The sequence below is a fragment of the Oratosquilla oratoria genome, chromosome 11 (genome assembly GCF_046742065.1).
Source record: "Oratosquilla oratoria isolate Oo_2021 chromosome 11, ASM4674206v1, whole genome shotgun sequence".
In the NCBI taxonomy this organism is placed as follows: Eukaryota; Metazoa; Arthropoda; class Malacostraca; order Stomatopoda; family Squillidae; genus Oratosquilla; species Oratosquilla oratoria.
The window spans coordinates 70,367,302-70,393,878 of NC_134787.1; the positions used below are offsets into that span (position 1 = coordinate 70,367,302).

The window sequence follows — 26,577 nt, forward strand, 5'->3', positions numbered from 1 at the left end:
TATATATATTCACACAAACATATATATACATAAAACTTTATCACTCATAATTATTTCACATACCCTTCCAAACTGTCACTAATTGCTTCAATTTCTCCTATGAATCAGCCAAAAATGTAGTGTCACCTACACATAATTTCAGAATAGAGTAAGTGTTTACAGGTTTTAGAAATGGGATTAACACATACTGGCACCTACTGCTCGTCTTTAGCCAGAACAAAACCCTTACAAAACATTATTGTGTGGAACAGGCTCAGGGAATGAGGACAACAGTAAACAATGCATTAAAATGAGAACCTCCATTTTCCTAAATACTTTTTGTGATCTAGGAGGGAGGGAGGGAGGGAGGGAGGGAGGGGTTAAGAAAAGAGTGAGGGAGGGAAGAAAGACCGAGAATGAAAGAAATATATTGAAACAGTAAAGTAAATGGGATAAAAAACTAAATGCAACTTGAACCCTTCATCTTAATTTGATTTTACCCTCATTGTAATTACCAAACTTTTCAATACTTGACAAGTTTCCTTACTGTTCAGTATTTCTTATCCTTAAGATAAAATGTGATTATGTACTTATGCCTAATATATACGGAAGAACTAAATATTATAATTACCTAAAAAGGTAAAAAGCCATACTTTTGTGGCAAATATAAACAAGAATGAAGTCAAAGAACAATTTGAAAGCTGTCAAATACTAATGGAATGAAAGCAAGTGGCAAACAAAGCTATACAACAACCCCCAAATAACATAAAAAAAACTCAACCACTGCATGTTACTACAAATTTTGAAAAATGTGTTCAGTATATATGAATGGTTGTTCCAATGCAATTAACAAACTCTTATCACTAATTGTGACAATCAGAACTGGCACCACTGCTAATTTTAGCACAAATGGATTTCTGATTGTACTCAACAATTACAATACATGTGAAGACAACCACCAGTGCACAACAACAATTAATACTTAATGCCCAAAAATGTACAAAACAAAAATTACTCTTCTGGAACAAGATGAATGAAATGAAATAAAAAAAGAAAGAAAGAAAGAAAAGAAAAAGAGAGAGAGAGAGAGACAGAGAGAGAGATAGAAGGGAGGAGGGGGAGAAATGGGGGAAACAAGGAAAAAGAACAAGAGAGAAAACAAAAAGTTGGCATTTACTGGCCATTACATAACAGATTCATGGATAGGAATCACACTTGAATGATAATTCTAACCCACAAAGACAGTGAGAATGGAAGGAAGGAAAGAAGGAAGGGAAAAGCAACCACACACAAATAGAAAATGAGGGTACAGACAAAAAAGAAAAAAGAGAAAAGGCTTTCAAAATCAAGAAAGAATGAAAAATTCAAGGGAGTTGAAACATCAAATTAACATATATATAAATACATATATATATAAATGTATATATATATATATAAATATATATATATAAATATATATATATATAAATATATATAAATATATATATATACACATACGCAGCACATACTATTATTCATCACACAGCAGCCAAAGCCTTGCCAATTAATGATTTTTTTTTAATATTGCAGCATGGGGGCATGGCCAAAGAGGCAATTGTTTTTGGCCATTATACAGAGAGGAGTGACTGATGCCAAGTGGCCAAGAGATACAGGCTGTCCTGACAACACATGAGCTTCTAGTCAGCCAATGGTTGTGTCAGGAGTGCATGACATATGATGGTTTTGCAACTCATGCTGTTTAACAGTATCTGGTTCAAGGCTTACTAGCTGGCAGAACAATGAATATGAGCCATTTTGCAATGTGGAATTTTGCAGATTAATTAAATGGATTTGATTTTATTTCAGTTGTGTTTGTTGCTGAAATCAAGTATTAATGCATGCCAAATAATAAAACAACAAATAATAGGGTGTAATGCATATATATATATGTGTATTTGGGGGAGGGGGAGAAACAATACACAAGTGAGAGATAGAAATAAAAGCAGGGAAGTATGAAGACATCCAAAAAAGCTTCGCAAATTTTTAAACTATCCAATAAGAATTCAAAATACAACCACTAAGAGATTCTAAAGAAGTCTATTTCATTAGACACCAGGGATAGTATCTCTGTTGGGGTAAAAGAAAACAATACAAGAACTAACATGGCAGGAACATCATTTCAATGAGATAAATTTTTTGTGCAGGAAACATATCTTTAGAACTAGTTTTAGGAAGCAGAAAGCTGGTGTAAATACAAATACAAAGACATTTTTCCTGATAGTATTGTGAAAAACCATACTATTGGCCTCGGATATTTAGTGATTATGTACCAAATAATCACTTCAAATACAAAATGTAGACATATTTGTAAAAAGTTGTATTAAAAATGGCAGTTATAGTAGTGACAAATTAACAATGCCCATTTCTACATTTGTTCTAGTCATAGAACTTTTCTATTTGGTAAGTATTTTGTACAAGAGATATATAATGTTTTAGATTTTCACTGTCTTTTCAAAATGGTAAATACATTTCTAAAGTACTTTCTCACACCTTAGAATTGGTGGAGTTATGATTGTTCCAAAAAAAAAAAAAGTAATCATGTCATGTTTCAAAACTATATTTTAGATAACAAGCTCATTTAAGACTTATCGCTCATATCCTCTATCTTGTGCATTTTTTTCAAGTGACGGATAAAATGGTCATTCCGTTGAGCTGAGAAATCACAGTGAGTGCACTTAAAGAGAGGCCTGTGGATCTTTTTGTGGTTACGTAGCTCATGGAACGTCTTTGCTTTAAATGTGCAATCACTACAGGTGTAAGGCTCTGTGTCATGTTCTTTCTGCATGTGACGGGTGAGGTGGTCCACTCTGCTGCACTTCTTTCCACAGAATTTGCAGGTTAAATCTTCAATTGTGAGAGAAGGCTTCTTGGTATGAGAACTCCTGCTCTTCTTTGGTTTTGGGGGCTGTGAGAGGAAGACATAAAACCAATGTTACAGACTTCAAGTACATATATACATACATAAATACATATCATACAATCTCCATGACCGTCGCGCAGAGGATTCGAACCACTGTTTATGGACCCAAGAGAGGCTCCACAACACCCGCCTTTGACCACTCAACCACAGACGATCTAAAACCGTATGAACTCATAATCTATCTGATTACCGAGATTGGGGAGGGCGCTAACTGCTCCCCCATATAACCCCCATTTTACCATATGGCTAATCACACCAGTGGGAATGGTAAGGACTAGAACGAATCCCCCTTACTCCTCCGGCACTCTACCCTCTCTCCAGCAAACATTAAATAACCTCACTAGCCGCCAGTCCACCATCACTGAACCTCCCTTTTTCAGACATTCTGCATGGCATCCATCCAGACCAGGTGCCTTACCTGCTTTCATCATCTTAACAACTGCCTTCACTTCATCCTTCCTTATTTCTCCTCACTCATCACTCTCATTTTCTTTGCATTTCCCACTGCAGCTATCTTTCCTTCCCTATCCTCCTTCACATTTAGCAACTTTCTAAAATATTCTGCCCATCTTCCCCTTACTGCCCTCTCTTCCATTATCATCTCCCCATCTGCACCTTTTACCTTTTCTTCTCTACTTGATTCACCTCCTCTTCCTCTCTTAATTTCTTTCCAAAACATCTTTTTATTACTTTCAAAATTTTCTGTCATACTCTTACCCCATTTCACATCTGCTCTCCTCTTTGCAACCTTTACCTTTTGCTTTACTTCTCTTTTCTTTTCTTTGTACCTCTCATATGACTCCCTCATCCTATTTTGTAACCAATCTGTGAAAGCTCGCTTCTTCTCTTCTACAACCTTCTTTGTTCCCTCATCCCACCATTCACTACCCTTTCTTCTATTTCCCCCTGTCCTTCTTGTTCCACACACCATCCTTGCACACTTTATGACTCCCTCCTTGAACCATCCCCATTCCTCCTCCACACCTACCTCTACTCTACCCTTTACTCCCTCCCACTCCTCCTTCAGCTTCTTTCCATACTTCTTCTCCTTTTCATTCAAAGAGTTCACTCTAAGAACCTCCCTACCTTTAGTCCCTTTCCTCTTTCTCCATCTATCCTCCACTCTCAACTTACCTTCCACCAAAAAATGATCTGATACCCCCACCCTCTCCCCTTAGCACATGTACATCCTTAACTCTTCCTATCATAATCCTATTTACCACTACATAATCCATTAGCGCTCTATCTACCACCCTTCCCTCCACCACCCTCTCCCATGTGTACTTATGCTTGACTTTCTTCCGAAACACTGTATTTCCTATCATCAACTCTCTTTCTAGACACATTCCCACCATCAGCTCTCCACTATGATTCTTTCCTGGAACTCTACATTTCCCAACCACTCCATCGATTGGACCATTTCCTACCCTAGCATTAAGGTCTCCCAGTACTATTACATTGACATTTCTTCCTAAATCCTCTATGCACTCATTTAGATCTATCCAAAAGGCCTCCCTTTCTTCTACACTCTTCTCACTGCCAGGCCCATATGCACTTACAAAGACCCACATCTCCTTCCCCAGTTTCACCTTCATCCACATTATCCTTGAGGAAAACTCCTTCCACTCCACTACCCGTTTACCTATCTCTTCACTTACTAGAATAGCCACCCCTTCCCTCCCTTGCCCTCTCTTCACTCCTGATAACCTCCCACTTACACTCCCAAACTTACACTCACCCTTCCCTTTCAACTTAGTTTCACTCAAAGCCAACACATCCATCTTTCTTCTCACAAACATACTACCTATCTCTTCCCTTTTACTCTCATCTGTACCACATCCACGCACATTAAAAGACCCAAACCTTAGGGTGCTGGTCCGAGAACTTCCAGACCCTCTTATGCCCTCTCTTTTTTGTTTAGGAATGTCCCCTGTGGGGCTACCAGGAGAAGGATGCCTAGTACCAATCCCCATCCCTTTCTTCTCGCCTCTTACGATCCAAGTGGAAATACTTGGTGGCAGTATTCTTTTCCCCCACCACAGGGAATTCCCCCATCACAGAAAAAGAATACTCAGAGAAATGGTACAGGACAGCAACAAGGGGTTGGGGGACAGCATAACGGAGGGACAGTCGTAGTATAAAAGTGTCATCATTTCTCTATGAACAGAGTTTTCCTCTATCATAGACAAAATGATGTGTGGCTCTGCTCCGTAGGGGCGCCCCATATAGACCCTAAAGTATCAACTGCATGCTACTTTGCCACAATAACAAGCAGCCAATACCCCAGATGGAAGGGAGTAAACCCCTGAGATGTGAGCTTTCAACCTGTGGTGAACATATACAACTTTTTTATAAACAGTTTTCGGGTAATTATGAATCAGATTTACCTTATCTTTGGGAAGAAATTTGGACAAGTGGCTCTGAAACGGGAATAATAAGGGGATGTTGTAACACATTTGGCTTTGTGGAAGGGGAATAAAAGAAGCTGATTCTGGCTTGGCTGGGGGCTTTATCCAGAAACCACTGAGGGTAAACTAATTTTGTTAAAAGGGAACTGAAGGAAATTAACTTATGGTCTAAAAATTGGGGGCTACAGATCCTGAAAACCAAATGTATTCCAAAATTCCCTTGTTATTCCCTTTTCAGTCACTTGTCCAAATTTCTTTCCAAAGATAAGGTAAATAATTCAAATTACCAGAATATTATTAATAAACCACGCTGTTATAGGCTGCATGCTATTGTGGGGTTAAAAGCCGCTCAGTAGCATGCAGCTGATACTTTAGGGTCTATACAGGGTGCCCCAACAGACCAGAGCCACACATCATTTTGTCTGTGATAGAGGAAATCTCTATTCATTGAGAAATGATGATACTTTGTTATACTGCGACTCCCTGTTATGCCATCCCCCACTCTTATTACTGTCCTGTACCACTTTTCTGAGTGTTCATTTCCTCTTTTCGCTGAACCCTTTGGTGGGGAAGATGAATAATGGCACTGAGTTTTCCCAACCGAGTCGTAAAAGGTGACAAAAACAGGATGGAGATAGGACTAGGCATCCTATTCTCTGTAGCCCCAAAGGGAACATTCATAGAAAAAGTAAAGGCATATGAGGGTCTAGGAGTATTCCAAACAGATCCCTAAGGTTTAGGTCTTTTAATGTGTGTGGATGTGGTACAGATGAAAATAAAAGGGAAGAGATAGGCAGTATGTCTGTGAGAAGAAAGATGGGTCTGTTGGCATTGAGTGAAACTAAGTTGAAAAGGAGGGGCGAGTCTGAGTTTTGAAGTGTAGTTGGAAAGGTGTCCAGAGTGAAGAGAGGACAAGGGGGAGAAAGGATGGGAGATAGGTAAATGTGTGGTGGAGTGGAAGGAGGTTTCTTCAAGGGTTATGTGGATGAATGTGAAACTGGGTGGGGAGATGTGGGTCTTTGTAAGTGCACATGGGCCTGGTAGTGAAAAGAGTGTAGAGGAAAGGGAGGCTTTTTAGATAGATTTAAATGAGTGTATAGTGGGTTTTGGGAGAAATGTCAATGCAGTGGTATTGGGAGACCTTAATGCTAGGGTAGGAATTAACCAATAGACGTAGTGGGTGGGAAGTGTGGAGTTCCAGGAAAAAATTGTAGTGGAGAGTTGATGGTGGAGATGTGCCTAGAGAGTTGATAATTGCAAGTACTGTGTTTAGGAAGAAAGTCAAGCAAGTACACATGGGAGAGAGTGATGGATAGAAGGGTGGTAGATAGGGCTTTAATGGACTACATAGTGGTAACCAGGAGAAGAGTAGGAGGAGTTTTGGATGAACATGTTCTAAGGGGACAGAGTGGAGGAATATCAGGTCATATTTTGGTGGAAGGTAAGTTGAGAGTGGAGGATAGAAGGAGAAAGAGGAAAAAGACAAGGTAGGGAGGTGCTTAGAGCAAACATCTTAAATGAGAAAGAAAAGAAGTACAAGAATAAGCTGAAAGAGGAGTGGGAGTGAAGGATACAGCAGAACTAGGAGCGGAGGAGGAATTGGGATGGTTAAAGGAGGGAGTCACAAGGTGTGTAAGGTTGGTGTGTGGAACAAGGAGGACAGGAGGAAACAGAAGTAAGGGTTAGGGAGTGGTGTGATGATGAAGCAAAGAAGGTTGTGGAAGAGAAGAAGCGAGCATTCATAGATTGGTTACAGTATAGGACTAAAGAATCATATGAGAGGTATAATGAAGGGAAGAGAAGTAAAGCATAAGATAGAGGAAAAGAGGAGAGCATTTGAAATGGGATAAGAATATGACAGAAAATTTTGAAAGCATCAAAAGATGTTTTGGAAGGAAATTAAGAGAGGAAGACAAGGCAAACCAAGTAGAGAAGAAAAGGTAAAAGGTGCAGATGGAGAGATGATCATGGAAGAGATGGCAGTGAGAGGAAGATGGGCAGAGTACTTTAGGGAGTTGCTAAATGTGAAGGAGGATAGGGAGGGAAAAGTAGTTGCAGTGGGAAGTGCCATGAAAATGACTGTGATGATTGAGGAAAATTGAGGAGAAATAAGGAAAGATGAGGTGAAAGCAGTTAGTAAAATGACGAGAGCAGGTAAGATACCTGAATTTGATGGGTGTCATGTGGAGTGTCTAAAAAAGGGAGGTATAGTGATGGTGGACTGGCTGGTGAGGTTGAATTTTGTCTAAAAGAGGGTAGAGTACCAGAGGAAAAAGGGGACAAGTGTGAGTGTAGTTTCAGAGGGATCAGTTTCTTGAGTGTAGTTGGGGAGGCTTATGGGAGGGTTTTGATTGAGAGGATAAGGAAAGGAACAGAGGGAGTAATTGGTGAGGTACAGTGTGGGTTTAGGAAAGGTAGGAGTTGTGTGGATCAGATTGTTGTGGTATGGAAAAAGTAAGGATATTTTTTGGGTCTTTATGGATTTGGAAAAGGCTTATGGCAGGGTAGACAGGAAGGCATTGGGGGTGGTATTGCAAATATACAGGATAGGAGGTAAGCTGTTAAAAGCAGTCAAGAGTTTTTATGAGGGTAGTAGAGCTTATGTTGGAATTAGAAATGGAAAGAGTGAGTGGTTTGAGGTAAAGTTGGGACTTCTCCAGGGATGTGTTATGTTGCCTTGGCTGTTCAACTTGTACATGGATGGGGTGGTGCAAGAGGTAAACACAAGGGTAATGGGCCTGGGATTGGAGATGGTTAAAGAAAATGGAGAAAAATGGGAGATAAGTCAGTTGTTGTTGTCGTTCCCTTGACTGTCTGTCCGAGCAGTCCCGAGTCAGTTGTTGTTTGCTGTGCTTGTGGCAGGATCAAAGGAGGGATTAAGGAAGTTAGAGACAGAGTTTAGGAAGGTATGTGAAAGAAGGAAGTTGAAGACAAATGTGGGTAAAAGGTGATGAGAGGTACAAGGGGAGAATGTGGCAGCAAATTGGATGTAAGTATTAAGGGAGAGAGACTGGAGGAAGTGGATAGCCTTAGATACTTGGGTGTGAATGTGGCAGGAACGGGTGGAGGTGGAGGTAGAATGTAGGTTGAGAGAGGCAAGTAAATACCTTGGGGGGTTAAAAATTGCAATGAGAAATAGACATTTGGGAATGAATGTTAGGAGGAGATTGTATGAAGGAATGATTGTGTCGACAGCACTGTATGGGGCAGAAACATGAAACATAAGAGAGGAAGAGAGGAGGGGTTTGAATGGGTTTGAGATGATATGCCTGAGAAGTATGGTAGGGGTTACTAGGCTGGATAGAGAAATGAGATGAGGAGGAGAACGGGGGTGGAGCAAGAATTGGGAGATAGGATTGATGAAAGAGTATTGGGTTGGTTTGGACACATGGAAATAATGAATGAAGAAAGATTAGTTAACCCCTTCCATACGGTGCCGCATACGTAGGCAGCATGAGGAGCAAGTGGATACGCGAGGCTGCCATATCGGCGTCTTGATTATATTTATTGTAGTTGCCCCTGCGTAATGACATACTCTCTAAACTGTCTTCATCATGTTTTCTATGGTTATCAAAATTCACGGGTGAAAGAGAGAACGATCAATATAAGCGGTGACTATATTTTATGATGCGAGTATTATTACGACACATCGTACGTCTGGCAGCTAATGCTGCCTGCGAGATTTTGGCCCGTACTGAAGAGGTTAAAGAGGTGTGGAAGGCAGAGGTGGAAGGAGTGAACATGAGGGGGTGACCAAGTATGAGATGGATGGATGGGGTAAAAGGGGCATTGGGAAATGGGGAATACCTGTTGTCATATTCTATGACGTGTCATGACATATCACAATGACACAAAGAGACATGGGTGTGGTGTAGTAATGTATAGTTTGTGTTATGTAACCTAAGCCCATGCATCCTGGCATGACTTATATTGCTAGCTGCCCTTAACCCCTTCCATACGGTTCCGCACACGTAGGCGTCATGAGGAGCAAGTGGATTCGCGACGCTGCCATATCGGCGTCTTGATTATATTTATTGTAGTTGCCCCTGTGTTTTTACATTCTCCCTAATCTGCTCTTAATCCCATTCTCTGTGGTTTTCAAAATTCACGGGTGAAAGAGAGAACGATCGATATAAGCGGTGACTATATTTTATGATGCGAGTATTATTACGACACGTCTTACGGCTAGCATTGGCTGCTGCCCGCGAGATTTAAGTCCCGTAGTGAAGTGGTTAATGAAAATGCACATTAATGTTAAATTCAACCAACTAATAGGTTATCTTAAATTAGATAATAAGATGTGAAAAAGAATAGGCTCTCAATGAAAATGCACATTAATGTTAAATTCAACCAACTAATAGGTTATCTTAAATTAGATAATAAGATGTGAAAAAGAATAGGCTTTCTCTAACATAAATGTTCCAGTTGCGGGGGACTTACAAACCAGTAGCAGGAGTACACAACTGGGACATTTTGTGACTGAGGTCAAAGGGAATCATAACAATGATGCAGAAAATTAGTGCTATCTCAAATCATGATGAAATTTTGACATGATTCAAATAGACAGAATCTGATCAATTGTAAACCTTCTTCACACAAAAATAAATGAGTGGATGGATTGTGTGAAGCCAGGTAAATAGGAATAGACTAAGTTTATAGATGAAAGAAATTGGCACCAGTGTTGTGCTCCCCTTACAAAAAGGAGGGATGCGGGCCTTGACACACTACTTCCACATCTGTATCCTCTGTAGTAGAGTAAGTCAATCTTGTATATTTTCATATTATGTAAATTAGTTATTTTGCATCTCACCTTTATTTTCGATCCCAGTGTAAGACAGAAAATCCTAATAAAAGGCATTAAGCATGCTAGCAACTCAATACAACACTACAACATGCTAGACTGTGACATAAATGGGGGCCTTCTGTCTGGGATAAATTTTCTTCATTGAATGAAATAATTGGTGAGTGCAAAATAATCAAAAGGAAATAGGAAGAAAGGTAAAGATAGAAAGTTAGGTCACATCGAGTGAATTCAAACCGTGATCAATCATAAAAACAGAAGCACATCCACCATATTTGTTGTTTACATATGGTAGGCTTACCAAGGAAGAGAATGTCTCACTCAAGCAGTTTAAGTATATTATCAACAATAATTTTAACTTCGAGGGATTCCCACAGGTAAGAGAAAGATTCTATAATATGGAAACCAATAGGAGTTAAGGTAGAACAGATGATGAATATAAAGATGAGAGACAGAGCGATCTGAAACGAAGGGCAGATTTTCACAACTTCGAGGAATTCCCACAGGTAAGGGACAGATATCATATGGAGGATAACTGGAGTGAAAATAAGATATGTGAGAGATTACTAAGGGTAAGAGAGAGATATTACATGGAGGAAAATAGAACTGAAAGTAGGATGAGACATAAACTCAATCTAAGATAGGGGGCAGAATTTCATGACTTTGAGGAATCCCCACAGGTAAAGGACAGATATCATGATATGGAAGATAACAAGAGTGAAAATAGGATAGGTGAGAGATTACTAAGGGTAAGAGAGAGATATTACAATATGGAAGGAGAGGAGTTTGAATGTATTCAAGATGAAATGCCTGAGAAGTATGATAGGGGTTACTAGGCTAGATAGAGTGAGAAATGAGGTGAGGAGGAGAATGGAGGTGGAAAGGGAGTTGTTGTTGTTGTTGTCGTTCCCTAGACTGTCTGTCCGAGCAGTCCCGTCTCCCCAAGGAATGGCACAGCCGAAACTGGGTTTTCCCACAAATCCTTTATAGAGTGTATGTTGTGTTGTTTGCGTGCATGATTGTGTATAATGCAGTCTTCCATTATGTGTTGTATGGTATGGGGTGAAGTGTTACATCCTGGGCAGCTGTTCACAATGCGGTCATCCAGCCTCTTCTGGTAGCTTAGAAGTGCTGGGTGGTGGCCACACCGCAGTCTGGCCAAGTGGACTCTGTCCTTTCGTGGGAGAGAGGATTCAGAAGGGTGGATATCAGGGGTTCTGGCATGCAGCAGTGTGTTGTCTTTCAGTGTGTTAATGGAGCGGTGAGTGATATGATTATGAATATGTTTCCGGAGGCTGGTATTTGGTGGTTGTGGAGGAAGAGAAGAGAGTATTTGTGCGTAATAAAGGTCTTTGGGTGTTGTTTTAATGTTTCTTGGTGTGTGTGGGTGTTCTGCTATGTAGTGTAGCGGGTGTGATGTGTTTGTGGTGGCTGCGGCAAGTGTTTGTGTGCCTCTCATGCCGGTGGTCCTTGACTTTGAGGACTTTTGTTTCATGGTGTAAATGGTCTGTAGGTGTTGTATTTGTGCCCTGTAATTGTTTTTAGGGCTTTGTTTTGTATGATTTGAAGGGTGTTGTGGTGTGTCTCACTGAGATTAGGAGCCCATGCAGGACTCGCATAATTCATCACTGACCTTATGCATTGTTTGTATATTGTTATATTAGTTTCTTTGTTTTGTCCAAATGTTGTTCCAGTGATTGACTTAAGTGCGTTAAGTCTAGGTGTGCATTTGTTTTTTATGTTTGTGATGTGTTGTTTGAAAGACATGGATGTATCGTATGTTACACCAAGAATTTTCGGTGTGTTTGTGTGTGGTATTAGAGTGTTGTTGATGTAGAGATGAGGTATGTATTTGTGTTCTATTGTCCAGTTGGTGAGAAGTGTTGCTGTAGATTTGGTTGGAGCTATTTTGAGTCTGCTTGTGATGAACCATGTGTTGAGTGTATCAAGGTATGGCTGGATTATTTCTGCAGCTTTGTCTGTGTTACGATGTGTGCATGTGATTGTTATGTCGTCTGCGTAGGAAGAGATTTGTATTTCTGAGGTGTCTGGTGTGGGTAAGTCATGCATGTATAGATTAAATAGTGTGGGGGATAGAACTGAGCCCTGTGGTACTCCATTCTTAATGTTTCTGATGTGCGATGATTGGCCATTATATGACACATAAGCATTCCTACCTGCCAGATAATTGGCCAGCCATCTTTTGGTGTTATTGTGCATGTCTGTGTTATATATTTTATTTGTTAGGTTGTGGCGGGGGATAGCATCAAAAGCTTTACTAATGTCTGATGTTACGAGAAGTGTTCTGTGGTGGGGCCTATCTGAATTGATGCCATCTAAAATTCTTTGTGTGAGGTTTATCAGAAGAGTGTTTGTGGAGTGTAGTGGCCTAAAACTGTGTTGTGAGTCAGCAAGGGGAATATGTGGTGTGACAAGTTTAAGTATTAGGCGTTCAATGACTTTAGAGGGGGTGCAGAGTAGTGTGATTGGGATTGTTGGGTCTTTGTTCGGTTTTGGAATGGTGATTATTTTACCATGCTTCCAGATGTCGGGTATAGTGTTGTGTGAATAGCTATAGTTTGCAATGTTTGTGAGTGCATGTATACCATGTGGTCCAATGTGTTTTAGATGGATGTTGCTTATGTTATCAGGGCCACAGGCAGATGAGTGCTTGAGATTATGTATTATGAGTTTTGTCTGACTGTCTATGGGGAAGTCTTTCTTACGTCGAATGGTGCGTCGGTCGTCAGGGTGAGAAGTGAGATGGCTTGTCTGTGCAAAATGACGTATGAGTGCGTTTGCTTGTTGTCTGTTTGAGGGTAGAATATCTGTTGTTGTGATTATTGCTGCGTGAGAGCGTGTAGTGTTACTGTTGGATAGTGTAATGCTGTTGAGTGTTTTGTACAATTTGCTGGTGTTTGTTTTGTGATCAAGTGCATTGATAAAGTTTTGCCAATTTTGTGTTTTTTGTTCGTGTATTTTATTAGCAATCACAGTGTTTAGTGTTCGTATTTGGTCTGCTATGTTTTGAGGGATAGGTGTGGGGGTATCGTGTTTAAGTGTGTCACGTTGTCTGATGAGGTCTTGGATTTCTGGTGTGAAGTTGGGGTTGTGTGATTTTCTGTTGCCTCTAGGGATGTATCTCTTGTTTGTGTTTTGTATGATTGTATTAAAAGTGTGCACAGCATTGTTTATGTTTGTGATTGGTGTACAGGTAAACGTCGACTTACGATGGCCGCGACTTACGATTGTTCGACTTTACGATGACGACGACGATGACGACGATATGATAATTTAACCCCTTCCATACGGTGCCGCACACATAGGCGTCATGAGCAAGTGGATTCGCGACGCTGCCATATCGGCGTCTTGATTATATTTATTGTAGTCGCCCCTGTGTTTTTACATTCTCTCAAATGTGCCCTAAATCCCATTCTCTGTGGTTTTCAAAATTCGCGGGTGAAAGAGAGAACGATCGATATAAGCGGTGACTATATTTTATGATGCGAGTATTATTACGTCACGTCGTACGGCTGGCATTGGCTGCTGCCCGCGAGATTTAAGTTCCGTACTGAAAATACATATTATAGTGTTTGAATATGGTAAAAAGGATAAAAATAATTAAATAAACTACTGTACATGTTTAATAGGCTATATTCAGTATCTCTGGTGGTTAATATACAGGTAGGCTAGGTACAGTGACCACGGAACAGAGTGGGGATCGACTTACGATGAGATCGTCTTACGATGGCTCTATCGAAACCTAATGCCATCGTAAGTCGACGTTTACCTGTACTGTTAAGTGTTTCAAAATGTTGTTCTGTCTCTTCAGTAAAAGCTTCCCAGTTAGCTCTCTTGTAATTGGTGTATGTGTGTCTGTGGCCAACTGGGGTGCATCTTGTTTTTGTGGTGATGATGATTGGAAGGTGGTCAGAACCAAGGGTTCCGACCACTCTCCATGATGTTGTTCGGGTTAGGCAGGGGGAGCAGAAGGTGATATCAGGAGAGGAGGGAGTGTAGAGGGCTTGGTGTGGGATATGTGTATGATTATGTGTGTTGTTCATGATAGTCAATGAGTCAAACTGAGTCTGTATATCAAGCCCTCTGTCTGTGTCAGGGTTGTCGACATACCAGGCAGACGACTTGGCGTTGAAGTCACCACCCATGATCAGGTTGGGGATTGAGGCTAGTTGGCTAAATTGAGGCCTGAAGGTGTTTGGAACTGTGGGGGATGATTGGGGGGGAATGTACATGTTAACTATTGTCAGTGTTGATTTGTTGCCTGTGCGGATTCGAATGGATTGGATTTCTGTTGTGTGTTATCTGTGGTAGGGAGGAGAATTTTGGTTGTGGCACTTGTGTCCACAAAACAGATGGAGTGGTGGATCAGGGTGATGAGTCCACCGCCATTGCCGTCGGTCCGGTCTTGTCTGATGGTGGTGTAATTATGAAATGATGGTGTTTTGTGTGAGTGTCTTAGTTTTGTTTCTTGTATAATCGCAATGTGTATGTTGTGTTGTTTAAGAAAGTGTTCAAGTTCATGTTTTTTCGTGTTAATACCGTCAATGTTGTGTTGTGATATGTTGATGTTGTGTGTTTTGTACGTGTTGTATGTTGCTGTTTGGGGTTGAGGTTGGGGTGGTAATGGGGAAGGTGTAGGATCTGGGTTAGAGGGGGGGGAAGGAGAGATCGGGGACAAAGGAAGGGGAGTACTGATTGGGGTAAGGGCAAAGGGAAATTGGGAGTGGGTAAGGGTGCTGGCTGTGGTTGGGGAGGTGGGAGTGGGGTTGCTGGAGGGCAGGTAGAACATGTCCAAGTGTTTGTGTATTGGTTTGTGTCAGCAAGTGTTGTATGAGTGAGGTGGGCCCAGTTTTTGCACATATTGCACTGAAGTGAGCCCTTTGTCTGTCTGCTCGAAGTAATGGGTTTAGAGCATGTTGGGCATGTGTATTTTGTGGTGGGCCCAGGGAGTTGGGAGATAGGGTTGATGAAAGAGTATTGGGATGGTTTGGACACATGGAAAGAATGAAGAAAATTGAGTAAAAGAGGTGTGGAAGGCAGAGGTGGAAGGAGTGAACATGAGGAGGTGAGGTAGGATGAGATGGATGGATGGGGTAAAAGGGGCATTGTTGAAGAAGGACGGGAGAGGACAGAAGATTAATGAAGCGGCCTTGCTGTGGATGTATTGTGTCTTGCGACACTGCTTCCAACCCAGGACAGTGGACAAGATGCAGGTATGACCCATTATCCAGGAGGTGCCAAGAGAAGAGGGAGGGAAGAGGGGAGAGGGGAGTGGAGTATGTTGGGGATGGAATGGGAGGGAGTGGTTTCTATGCCTTTGTTTTTTGGCTACCTCCCATGTAAGGGGGAAGAAAGCCTTTGGTATATGTATTTTCCTATTTCATCACTGTATTTTCTTAGCACTTTAAAATGCAACTGCCTTTCCCCAATTCCTCCTCCATTCCTAGTTCTACTCAATCCTTCATGTCCTCTCACTCTTCTTTCAGCTTCTTCTTGTACTCCTTCTCCTTTTCTTTCTCATTTAAGCAATTAACTCTAAGCACCTCCCTACCTTCCTTACATTATCCAAACAATAACATACGATAAAACAGAACTTGTGGAGGTAAAGGGTGATCATAACAAGCAGAGATAAAATTAAATTGGACAGTGTGAAGCAATGCAATGGATATTTGACGGGTGAAGGGAAGGTGCACCCTTGGCTGGCTACCTTCCTAATCGGAGGAAGAATCCTTTTGCATGTAGATAAATTTATTGGAAATAACCAGTGCTTCCATCATTTGTGGTCAATACTGCACTGAGGGGGTAGAGTCAGTGGTGGTAAAGGCGAGATTTAAAAAGGGCAGTAGAATGGAGGGATAGAAGTTAAAAGTGACCAATATTCTACTTTGAGTGGAGATGTCTTCAATCATGAAAAAAGTGCTGTGTTACTCATATTTGTAGGGATATTATGTCCCTAAACTACAGACCACACAAAACTTATGCATTCAATACCCCATATGAGGCGAGAGACATGGATGGGGAGGGGGGGGGGAGATGAAAACCCTTATCAAACTCTCTAGATGACAAATGTGAAATGGTTCATATAGGTTTGTATGTGTAATCTTTAATTAATCTAAAGACTACTAATGTTGATAAGAAGATAAAATCAGAAACTTTAAATTGATGTTTTGAAAATTAAATACCTGAGGAACTGGAGAATGATGACTTGGAGAAATCACCTGCAAAATAGGAATTGAAGAATTAGTTGAAACATATTTGTCGACTCACCCACAGATACATTCTACTATAATTAAAAGTTCTGTGTAATGGTATTTTCTTTCCTATTCTGGCTATCCAATAAAAGTACATATCATTGAAGAAGTATGGAAATGGTAGGAACTTATTGTTTTTGTGTAACAAACTTTGGGGTGATCCCATTATAGATGTAGAATTCAAGCCAAAGTCTAATTTGAATTGAATAAAGTGGAGAGAAATTACAATTATGTCAGAAATAACAAGTGTTTCTATCCTTCTGGACAGAATTGCACCGATGAATTGGTAAAGCAGAGGTTAAAGAAAGGTAGCAGAATTGAGGGATAATGAAAGTTGAGTAATCATTCTTTTTTGGAATAGAGATACATCCATATATCTATGTACAAAAAGCCTTTTTTCCCCTTACAAAAACAAGGGAGGTGCCAGCCAAGGTATGCACCCACCCTCATCCCATCCCACACCTATACATTTTTCCTTTTATCTTAGCTCCTTATTCATGTACAGCCATCTCCTGCCTCCATTGTTAAGCACTTGTGATTTTGGAGGGTTTTTTTTTTTTCCCTACTGAAATTACTTACCTTGGTTTGTGTAAAACCTTAAATTAGCCATTTGTTATGTAAAAATGACATTTGGTAATGTAAACAAAATCTATTTATGTCTAACTTTTATTTCATATTGTGAATGATGCTTAATTTTTTTTTATTCCTCCCAGACTTTTTCTATAAATCAGACCCACCAATTTTATGCACCAACAATGACCCTGAACTTTCTTGCTCCCCCTTGTGTACTCCCTGATAAATATTCTAAATCTGAGGCCTTTAAAGTGTGCATCTATGTGTGTTTTTTTTACCTGATTGTAATATACAGGAAAGGAACAACACTCGTTGGGTCCCATCTACTCTTTCATTGATCATACCTGACCATTTCATAAATTTCAGAGACATCCCTGTGACCATCATTTAGATTGCAACCATAGATTTGGGAGCCAGGGTTTGTGCTAACCATCTGGCACATTGCCATTAGCAATTTTTAACCATGTGTGGCTATCTGAAATTTGTCCCAAATTGCCACACTGGCAAAGATACTTGTCATGTTGCCAATGGCAACTGGTAAGTTTTGTCTGATTGGCTGCCAACTGCCACAGGTTGTAGTTGATTCAAACACTCTACTCAAGTAGATTTCTGTGCATGTGAAGGAATCAGTGGGAAATACCTCTGAAAATGATGTCTGCATGCAGTGTACTGTCCCATAGTTCCAGTTTCAAAGTCTTCTAGCATGAAGAATGTGAAATCCAAGGCTAAGAGGTTAAGCAATATATCAGCCACAATGGTTACTCAAGGCCCACTGTGGCTAAGACACTTTTTCATTTATTAGCCACAATGGCCAAAAAGATTTTTGGGCCAATGCTAACCCTGGGAACCATTGGTACAAAATATGACTAACTCAAGTAATACAAATTGTAAGATGTACCTTGTCCTCTCTGCTTCTTGACTTGGGCTTTACACAACCAAGAGATGATGTGGAAGAGGAAGATGACAAAGACGTAGCTCCTGATGTAGGTGGATAAGATCTATGTGGTGGGGTGGCTTTTGGGGCCACTGGTGATCCTTCTGGGAACTCATAAACTGTGGCATCCTGTTTCTAGGGAAGAAACATATGGAATTAATAAATATCCAACATCTAATTCAATGGTTAACAATAAGTACCTACTTGCAGTGGTCCAGAAAAATGGTTGGTGAAAAGAACCATTTCCCTGATATCCAACTTCAAAATGTATCAACACCTTCATCTGGAGGTGCAGCTCTAAGGAACTGCCATTTGTTCTCCTGACCTGGACCAAAATATCTTTTAACTATTTCTGTCCCCTGACCTCACCTCTACATTTTTACTTACAGTGAGCTAACAACAAGTGATTGTTCTTCTTCTCCTGTTAGCCAAACACATAGGAATAGACCTATAGAAACAACAGTACAAATTTTCCACCCCAGAGAGGACTAATGAATAGCCTAACAAAAATAGATAACTACTGTAGGGCTGTGGTTTTCCAGTCTGTGTATTTACCTTCCTGTATTTATGTAATTGCAGCATACAGGAAAGGAGCTATGGTTGTGGCAGACTGTCTTGTTATCCAATTAGCAAACCTAGTTTGAAATTCATGTACAGTTCCAGGTTGAGCTATTTGGGCTGCTCCAGAAGTTTATACATCTGTACGGGAAAGAGTACTTCACACCCTTTACAAATCTGGCCTTTCTTCATTCCCCGCTCTATGACTCACATACCCCTCTCATTCCAAACCAACAGATTTTCTCTGTTAGCTTTGTTCATCCTCTCCAGACACGTGAAAACTGCAATGAAGTCACCCCTTATTCTTCCTTGCTTTGACCATGACAGGTTAAGTGCTTTCCATCTCTCTTTGCATGTTGTATCTGCAAGACTGGGATCCATTTTAGTCAGTGCACTTTGTATTCTCTTCAGCTTGCTAATCTTTCACTCTGTGCAGGGGCTGGGGGCTCTGTACTGCTGGCAAGATGCTTTTCTGTCTTCAGGGTAAGTATAATGACTTGAGAAGAACCCAGCTCCCCACTAAAAATAATGCCACACAGAAGAGGACAAAATAACCCACTTCCACAAGAAAGTGCAGACCTGGTCTTCAAATAAGACCCAGAAACTATTATTTCTATCACTTGTAACCAACTGTATCCTTTTCTTTTATTTTTCACATGGTACTGACTGCCCTCCCACACCTAATAGCTGAGACATGGAAAACAACACAAGCCCATACGCATGTCCAACATGAGCAAAGTCAATACACTTTACACATACATCCATCAAATGCAATGTATGCCACACATGTATCCAGCTCACTACACTTACCAACACAAACCAGTGCACAAAGCATTGGAGCTTAAGTATCCACACAACTCGAATATCTACATACACTATCTATATACCAAGGACTTTTTCCTCCTTATAAGGGAGGTAGCCAAGTTAAAAGGGAAGTACCCACTCCCACACATTCCTCTCCCATCCACTACCCTTTCATCTTAGCTCCTTATGGATGACAGGTTATCCCTGCATCACACCCACTGCCCTGGGTCAGAAGCCATGCAGCAAGACACAGCACATCCACTGTAAGGCTGTTTCATTTAATTGGCAACCCCCCTCTATGTCCCCTCATGCAGAAAAAAGAGAACATTGGGGAGAAATCCTTTGGGATACATCAAAATATCATTCATACATCATCACTTTCTATCCTACCCCCATCCCCCACAACCCTCCTTTTCTTACATCACAATATCATCTGTTCAGAGCTATTCTCCACTCACCCCTATTTTCTGCTTTCTCCCTTCCTTCCTCAATGCCCCTTTCACCCCATCCATCCATAGCATCCTTACTTTCCCCTCATGTTCACTATCCATCTCTGCCTTCCACACCTCTTTTACTAATATTTCTTCACTCATCCTTTCCATGTGTCCAAACCAAATACTCTTTCACCAGCCCTATCTGCAATCATCTTTTCCTCCCCCCACTCTCCTCCTCATTCCCTTGTTTCTCACTCTATCCAACTTTGTAACCGCTACCATACTTCTCAGAAATTTGATCTCCAATACATTTACACTTTTCCTCTCTACACTTCTGAAATTCCAGGTCTTAGCCCCATACAGAGCTGTTGGCACAATCACCCACTTATATATTTTCCTCTTTGCATCCATTCCCAAATGCCTATTTTTCATGACACTTTTTAATCACCTAAGGCATATATTTCACCTCCATTCCTCCCTTTCCTGTCACATGTGACCCCAATTACTAAAATCTATCCACTTCCTTAAACCTCTCTCCTTTAAGACTTAATTCCAGCTCACTGCCATCCTCTACCATTGTACATCTAATCACCTTATATTTACTCACAGTTACCTTCAACTTTCTCCTATCACATACCTTTCCAAACTCTGTCACTAATTCCTTTGACTCTGTCACCAACAGTGTCATCAGCAAACAACTGGCTCATCTCCCACTTTTCATCATTTTCTTTAACTATCTCCAGTCCCCTGCCCATTACCCTCACCTTTACCTCCTACACCACCCCATCATGTACACATTGAACAGCCATGGAGATATCACACATCCATATCTTGGTCTCACCTTTATCTAAAGCCACTCGCTCTCTCCATTTCCATTTCTAACACAGGCTCTACTACTCTCATAAAAACTCTTGACTCCCCTTAACATCTTTCCTCTAATCTCATATCTGCAATACCTCTGACAGTGTCTTTTTGTCTACCTTGTCATAAGCCTTTTCCAAATCCATAAAGGCCCAAAAAAACATCCTTACCTTTTCCTAAAGCTTTCTCACTTCTCTGTCTTACCACAAAAATCTGATCCATTCAACCCCTACCTTTCCTAAAACCACACTGCTTCTCACCAATTACTCCCTCTGTTCCTCCTCTTCTAATTCTCTTAATCAAAACCCTCCCATATGCCTTCCCAACTACTCAACAAACTGATCCTTCTGAAACTACTACATTCTACCTCCAATCCTCCCTTTCCTACCACATTTGCACCCAAGTATCTAACGCTATCCAATTCCTCCTGTCTCTCTCCTTTAATACTCACTTCCAATTTACTACCGTCCTCTCCCTTTGTACATCTCATCACCTTACTTTTACCCACATTTATCTTCAACTTCCTTCTTTCACACACCTTCAAAAGCTCCGTCACTAATTTCCTTAACCCTGCTCAGGTAAAGCTTTTTTGGGGAAACACCTCAGGTAAAGCGGGGTCTGACAGACCCCAAACACAAAAAATACAATAAAAATACTTTCACTGCATTTAGTGACATAGAAATCAAAACATATGTACTTCAACTTATCTTCTTCCATTTACATGCTTGAAAGTGACTATAATTGTTAGAAATATTTTTTAATGAAAATTACAAAAAAATGATGAAAAATAAGGTATTGCTGACTTTAGAGGGTACTTGACTGAAAACAGGAAATGTGAAGTGGTTGGTCATCATCATTTTGTAGAGACCAATGTCCCAACTACCTTTAAGGAAAAACAGAGCTATAACAAATGAATAATAAATCTTAAAAAATCGGAGGTAATTTTTTTTTACCCCAAACACAAAAAATACAACAAAATATTTCCACTTCATTTAGTGACATAGGAATCAAAACATATGTACTTCAACTTATCTTCTTCCATTTACATGCTTGAAAGTGACTCTAATTATTAGAAATATCTTTTTTTTTTATGAAAATTACAAAAAAAAATGATGAAAAGTAAGGAATTGCTGACTTTAGAGGGTACTTGACTGAAAACAGGAAACGTGAAGCGGTTGGTCATCATCATTTTGTAGAGACCAATGTCCCAACTATCTTAGGAAAAGTAGAGCCACAACAAATGAATAATAAATGTGTTTCATAAACCATAAAATCTGAAAAAAATTGGAGGTTCTTTTGATTTTGTGATACTGAAGAATCTAATTGCAGTCATTGCAGATGGGGGTTGAATATTCCTGACACACTGGTCTTTTGCAGTGTAGGCAATAGTTACCCAGAATAACGGAAAAAAAAAAATAAAATAAATAAATAAATAAATAAATAAATAATAATAATAATAATGAACATAAAACTATGATTCCCTAGTCAACACAATTACGATGCATTCCAAATAATACCATCACCATCGAAAACAAACAAAATTCGACATGTCAGTCATAAAAAAGGATAAAAAAGAAGAAATTCTTATTTACCCATAAGTATAAATTATAAAACATTTATATGACACGAAAAAACCTCAGGTAAAGTGGGTTCTAACAAACCCCACGCTACTCACACCTAAGGTAAAGTGGGGTCTGACTGGCCCAAAAGCTCTATAAAGCTTATATAGAGCAAGATTCAGGAATGCCCCTATCACCCCCTTAAACTACTCCACTCATCAAGAAGATATAGGGGAGAACATATCTATATGCAATGTATTAGTATATTAAAAGTAAAAAACAAAAAAGCATGGGGTTTGTCTGACCTCACTTTACCTAAGCCAGGTTAATCCCTCCTCTGATCTTGCTATAAGTGCAGTGTTGTCAGTAAAAAAACAACTGGCTTATCTCCCATTTTTCTCAATTTTCTTTAACTATCTCCAAACCCTGGCTCATTAACCTTGCGTTTACCTCTCACACCACCCCATTCATGTATAAATTGTACAACCAAGGAGACATAACACATCCCTCACACAGTCCTATCTACCTCAAACCACTCACTACAGCTTTCCTCATATCCCATATCTGTATTAACTCTCACAGTGCCTTTCTGTCTACCATGCCATAAGCCTTATATATATATATATATATATATATATATATATATATATATATATGCTAATAAGAACACGGGTACATGTGTTCACTTATGCAAAGTAGACCACTTGGAAAAAACTAACAAAGCAGAGTGCTTTCATATATTACATCTTCACTTTTTGCACTGAAGATATAATATATACAAAAGCACTATGCTTCGTTAGTTTCTTTTTCCAAGTGATCTACTTTGCATATATATATATATATATATATATATATATATAAGCTTTCTAACATATCTGCCTTACCACAAAAATCTGATTCCTGCAACCCCTACCTGTCCTTAACACACACTGTCCCTCACCAATTACTCCTTTTGTTCCTTTCCTAATCCTCTTAATCAAAACCTTTCCATAAGCCTTCCCAACTGTTGAAGTGTTCATTTGTTGTCATTTGGCTGAGGGCAGCCATATTGGATTTTTGTGTGGTTTAATGAATAGACACCAAGGGGCAGTGTTGTTGAGCTGCTATGAGGAGTGTTGGGTCCCCAGTGTAAAGGAAGAGGTGACTGGGGCAGGATTGGAGAAAAGACTGATTGGAGCTAATACTGGTAGTAGAGCATGAAATGGCCTCTTCTAAGTGCCTTTCAGTTTGACAATGAGTCTGAATATGAAAATTGGAAAAAGGATATAAGCATATGGAGTGAGTTAACTGATTTAACAAAAGATAAGCAGGCATTGGCTATATACTTGTCATTAACTGGTTGGGCTAGGATGGTATCTGAAATTGAATTAACAGTTCTGAATAGTGAAGATGGTGTAAAGAGCATTATTTAGAAACTGGTCGACGTCAATTTGCAGCATTTCATAATTTGTATAATTTCAGAAGAAATAACATGAATATTAATCAATATGAGAGTGAGTTTGAACATAGATACTTTAAGTTTGCCCAGGAGGGAATGACACCATCAGAATCTGTGATGGTTTTTATGCTTCTTGCTTCAAGCGATTTAGCTGAGCGTGAGACTGAAATTGTGATGTCAGCAATCTCCGAAATCAACTATACTAGTATGAAATCTACTTTAAAACTTGTCTCCTTGGTCATCAATTGAGTGGAAGAATAGTGAGGCGGGGAGGTAAAGCTAAAGGAAAAGATAAAAATTGGTTCAACTTCCAAAAAGATTCTGATGGGAGAATATGTGGATTTTTTGGATGTTGCAGAACTGGAAGCAGTCCCTGATGAAGTGGAGATGTTTGCATTTTACTCAAATGAAGAAGTGATAAAAGCAAAGGAGCTGGAAGAAGAAGAAGAAGAAGAAGAAAAAAAAAAGAGGTGGATCACAGAGGACACGAATTTATATCTGTGCAGTGGGTTATTACAGAAAAAGTGAAAGATAGAAGCCCTATAATCAAGGTACACCTTGTAACAAGGGGTTTTGAGGTCACATCCAGCTTTTGGAAGGACTCTCCCGCTTGTTCTAAAGAATCTATTTGATTGGCTCTGGCAACAGCTTCTGGGTTTGGTTGGGAGTGTCACAGCCTGGATGTGAAGTAAATTTACATTTCAGGGCAACTACATAGAGTGAGAGGTTTACTTGCATTCTCCCCCAGAATATTATTGTGTTCAGGTTTGGAGACTGAAAAAGACGGTGTACAGTCTATGTGACACAGCAAGAGTGTGCCCACTCGAACCATCCTTATTTTCTTGGTATTAAGGTGGTGAACTTTGTGGTATCATATGTGTATATGTGGATGATTTTCTCTGGATGGGCACTGGGGTGTTCCAGAAAGTTATTGATGTTCTTCAAGGAGAGTTCTGTACTGGGAGCATGGCATCATCTACCTTCCAGTAGATAGGTTTGGAAGTGGGCACTACAGCTGAAGGTATAATGGTTGGCCAGTATAGCTATTCCAGTCTGCTCACATCACTGAGTTTGGCAGCTAAGTCCAGTGAGCTGTCAGACAATGAGAAGAAGGAATTCTGTGCTCTGATTGGTCAACTGAGCTGGATAACTACACAAACAAGACCTGACATTGCCTTTGATGTGAGTGAACTGAGTAGAGATTGTAAAAATGCCACAGTGGCTGATGCTGTGCGACTCAATAAAATTATCAACAGAGTTGTGGGCGACCATTTTTTCTTGCTGTTTAGAAAGCTGTCAGCTGTGGAGGACTGTATAATCGAGTGCTTCTCAGATGTCTCCTTTGGGAAGCTATCTGAAGGTGGCTCCCAGGGAGGATTTATGATTTTACTCAGGGATGGGGAAGGAAGAAGATGCCTCATTCATTGGCAATTGAGGAAATTGCGCTGATTGGTGAAATCCATATTGTCTGTTGATACCTTGGTGCTCATTGAGTGTACTGAGGCTGCTTCCTATCTTGGACGGATTATCAGGGACATTATCAAATGCCAGACCTTAGCTGTACACTGCTTGGTTGACAACAAGAGTTTGGTGGAAGCCTTGAATTCTTCTCATGGTGTGGAGGACTGGTCTTTGCATCAACACTGCACTGCTGAAGGATATGTTGTGTGGTGAGATTAACTCTGTTTTTTGGGATGGAACTTCTGAGCAACTTGCCAACTGCCTTACTAAGAAGGGGTCTCAGCCCAGTGTTTGTGAGCAGTCCTCTCTGGTCAATAGGATTCCTTGGCTTATAAATAATGTAAATAGGTTGTAAGAAGTTTTTAGCTATGCAGACATTCATAAAATAAGCAAGATTTTATTCCATAACAATAAATTGGCCTTGGCCATGATTTTTATGGACCTTCAGTTTTATCTTCACTTGGAGAGAGAGAGAGAGAGAGAGAGAGAGAGAGAGAGAGAGAGAGAGAGAGAGAGAGAGAGAGAGAGAGAGAGGAGAGAGAGAGAGATGACCGAGCATTGTTCCAATGTTCATGTGTTGTCATTTGGTTGAGGGCAGCCATATTGGATATTGTGTGGTTCAGTGAACAGACACAGGTGGCAGTGTTGTTGACCTGCTATGTGGAGTGCTGAGTCCCATGTAAAGGAAGATGTGACTGGAGCAGGGCTGGAGAAAAGACTGATTGGAGCTAATACCAACTACACTCAACAAACTGAGCCCTCTGAAACTACTACACTCACACTTCTCCCCTTTTCCCTTGTAAAGTGGAACTATACAGGCAGTCCTCTAGGACTCTACCCTTTTTTACACAAATATTTGACAATCTCACCAGCCAGTCCACCATCACTGTACCTCCCTTTTTTAGACACTCCACATGACCCATCCAGTCCAGGTGCCTTACCTGCTCTCATCATTTTAATAACTGATCTAACCTCATCTTTCCTTATTTCTCCTCCATTTTCCTCATCAGTCATTTTCTTGGCCCTTCCCACTGCAACTACCTTTTCCTCCATATCCTCCTTCACACTCAGCAACTCCCTAAAATACTCTGCCCATCTTCTTACTGCTGTCTCTTCCATTATAATCTCTCCATCTGCACCTTTTACTTTTTCTTCTCTACTTGATTTGCCTCCTGTTTCTCTCTTAATTTCCTTCCAAAACATCTCTTTTATTGCTTTCAAAATTTTCTGTCATACTCTTACTCCCTTTCACATCTGCTCTCCTTTTTGCCTCCTTTATCTTTTGCTTACATAGGTGTCATCATATGGAAGACTTTAACCTTGAAGAAACCTCCTTCTACTCTCCCACACCTTTACCTATCTCCTCATTTACTAGTAAAGTTACCCCTTCCCTCCCTCATCCTCTCCTCACTCCTGACACTCTCCCCATTACACTCCCAAACTAAAAATCCCCCGTTTCAACTTAATGCCAATACATTCATCTTCTTTCTTACAAATATACTGTCTATCTCTTCCCTTTTACTTTCATCTGTGCCG

The 26,577-nt window shown here is 40.2% G+C and overlaps 1 protein-coding gene across 2 annotated transcripts in view; it reads right to left on the minus strand.

Annotated features, from left to right (window-relative positions):
• Window positions 1-340: 340 nt before the first annotated feature.
• Window positions 341-26,577, minus strand: part of LOC143029923 (uncharacterized) — a 53,140-nt gene continuing 26,903 nt past the window's right edge. The window contains exons 4-6 of one of the 2 annotated variants that reach the window (XM_076193128.1): window positions 17,891-18,055; window positions 16,351-16,386; window positions 341-2,923 (exon numbers count right to left, since the gene is read on the minus strand). In XM_076193128.1, coding sequence (XP_076049243.1) covers window positions 2,597-2,923; window positions 16,351-16,386; window positions 17,891-18,055 — 528 coding nt within the window. In that variant the 3' untranslated portion in view covers window positions 341-2,596. Of the gene's footprint in view, window positions 2,924-16,350; window positions 16,387-17,890; window positions 18,062-26,577 lie in introns of both variants that reach the window. The other variant, XM_076193127.1, reaches the window with a different exon arrangement.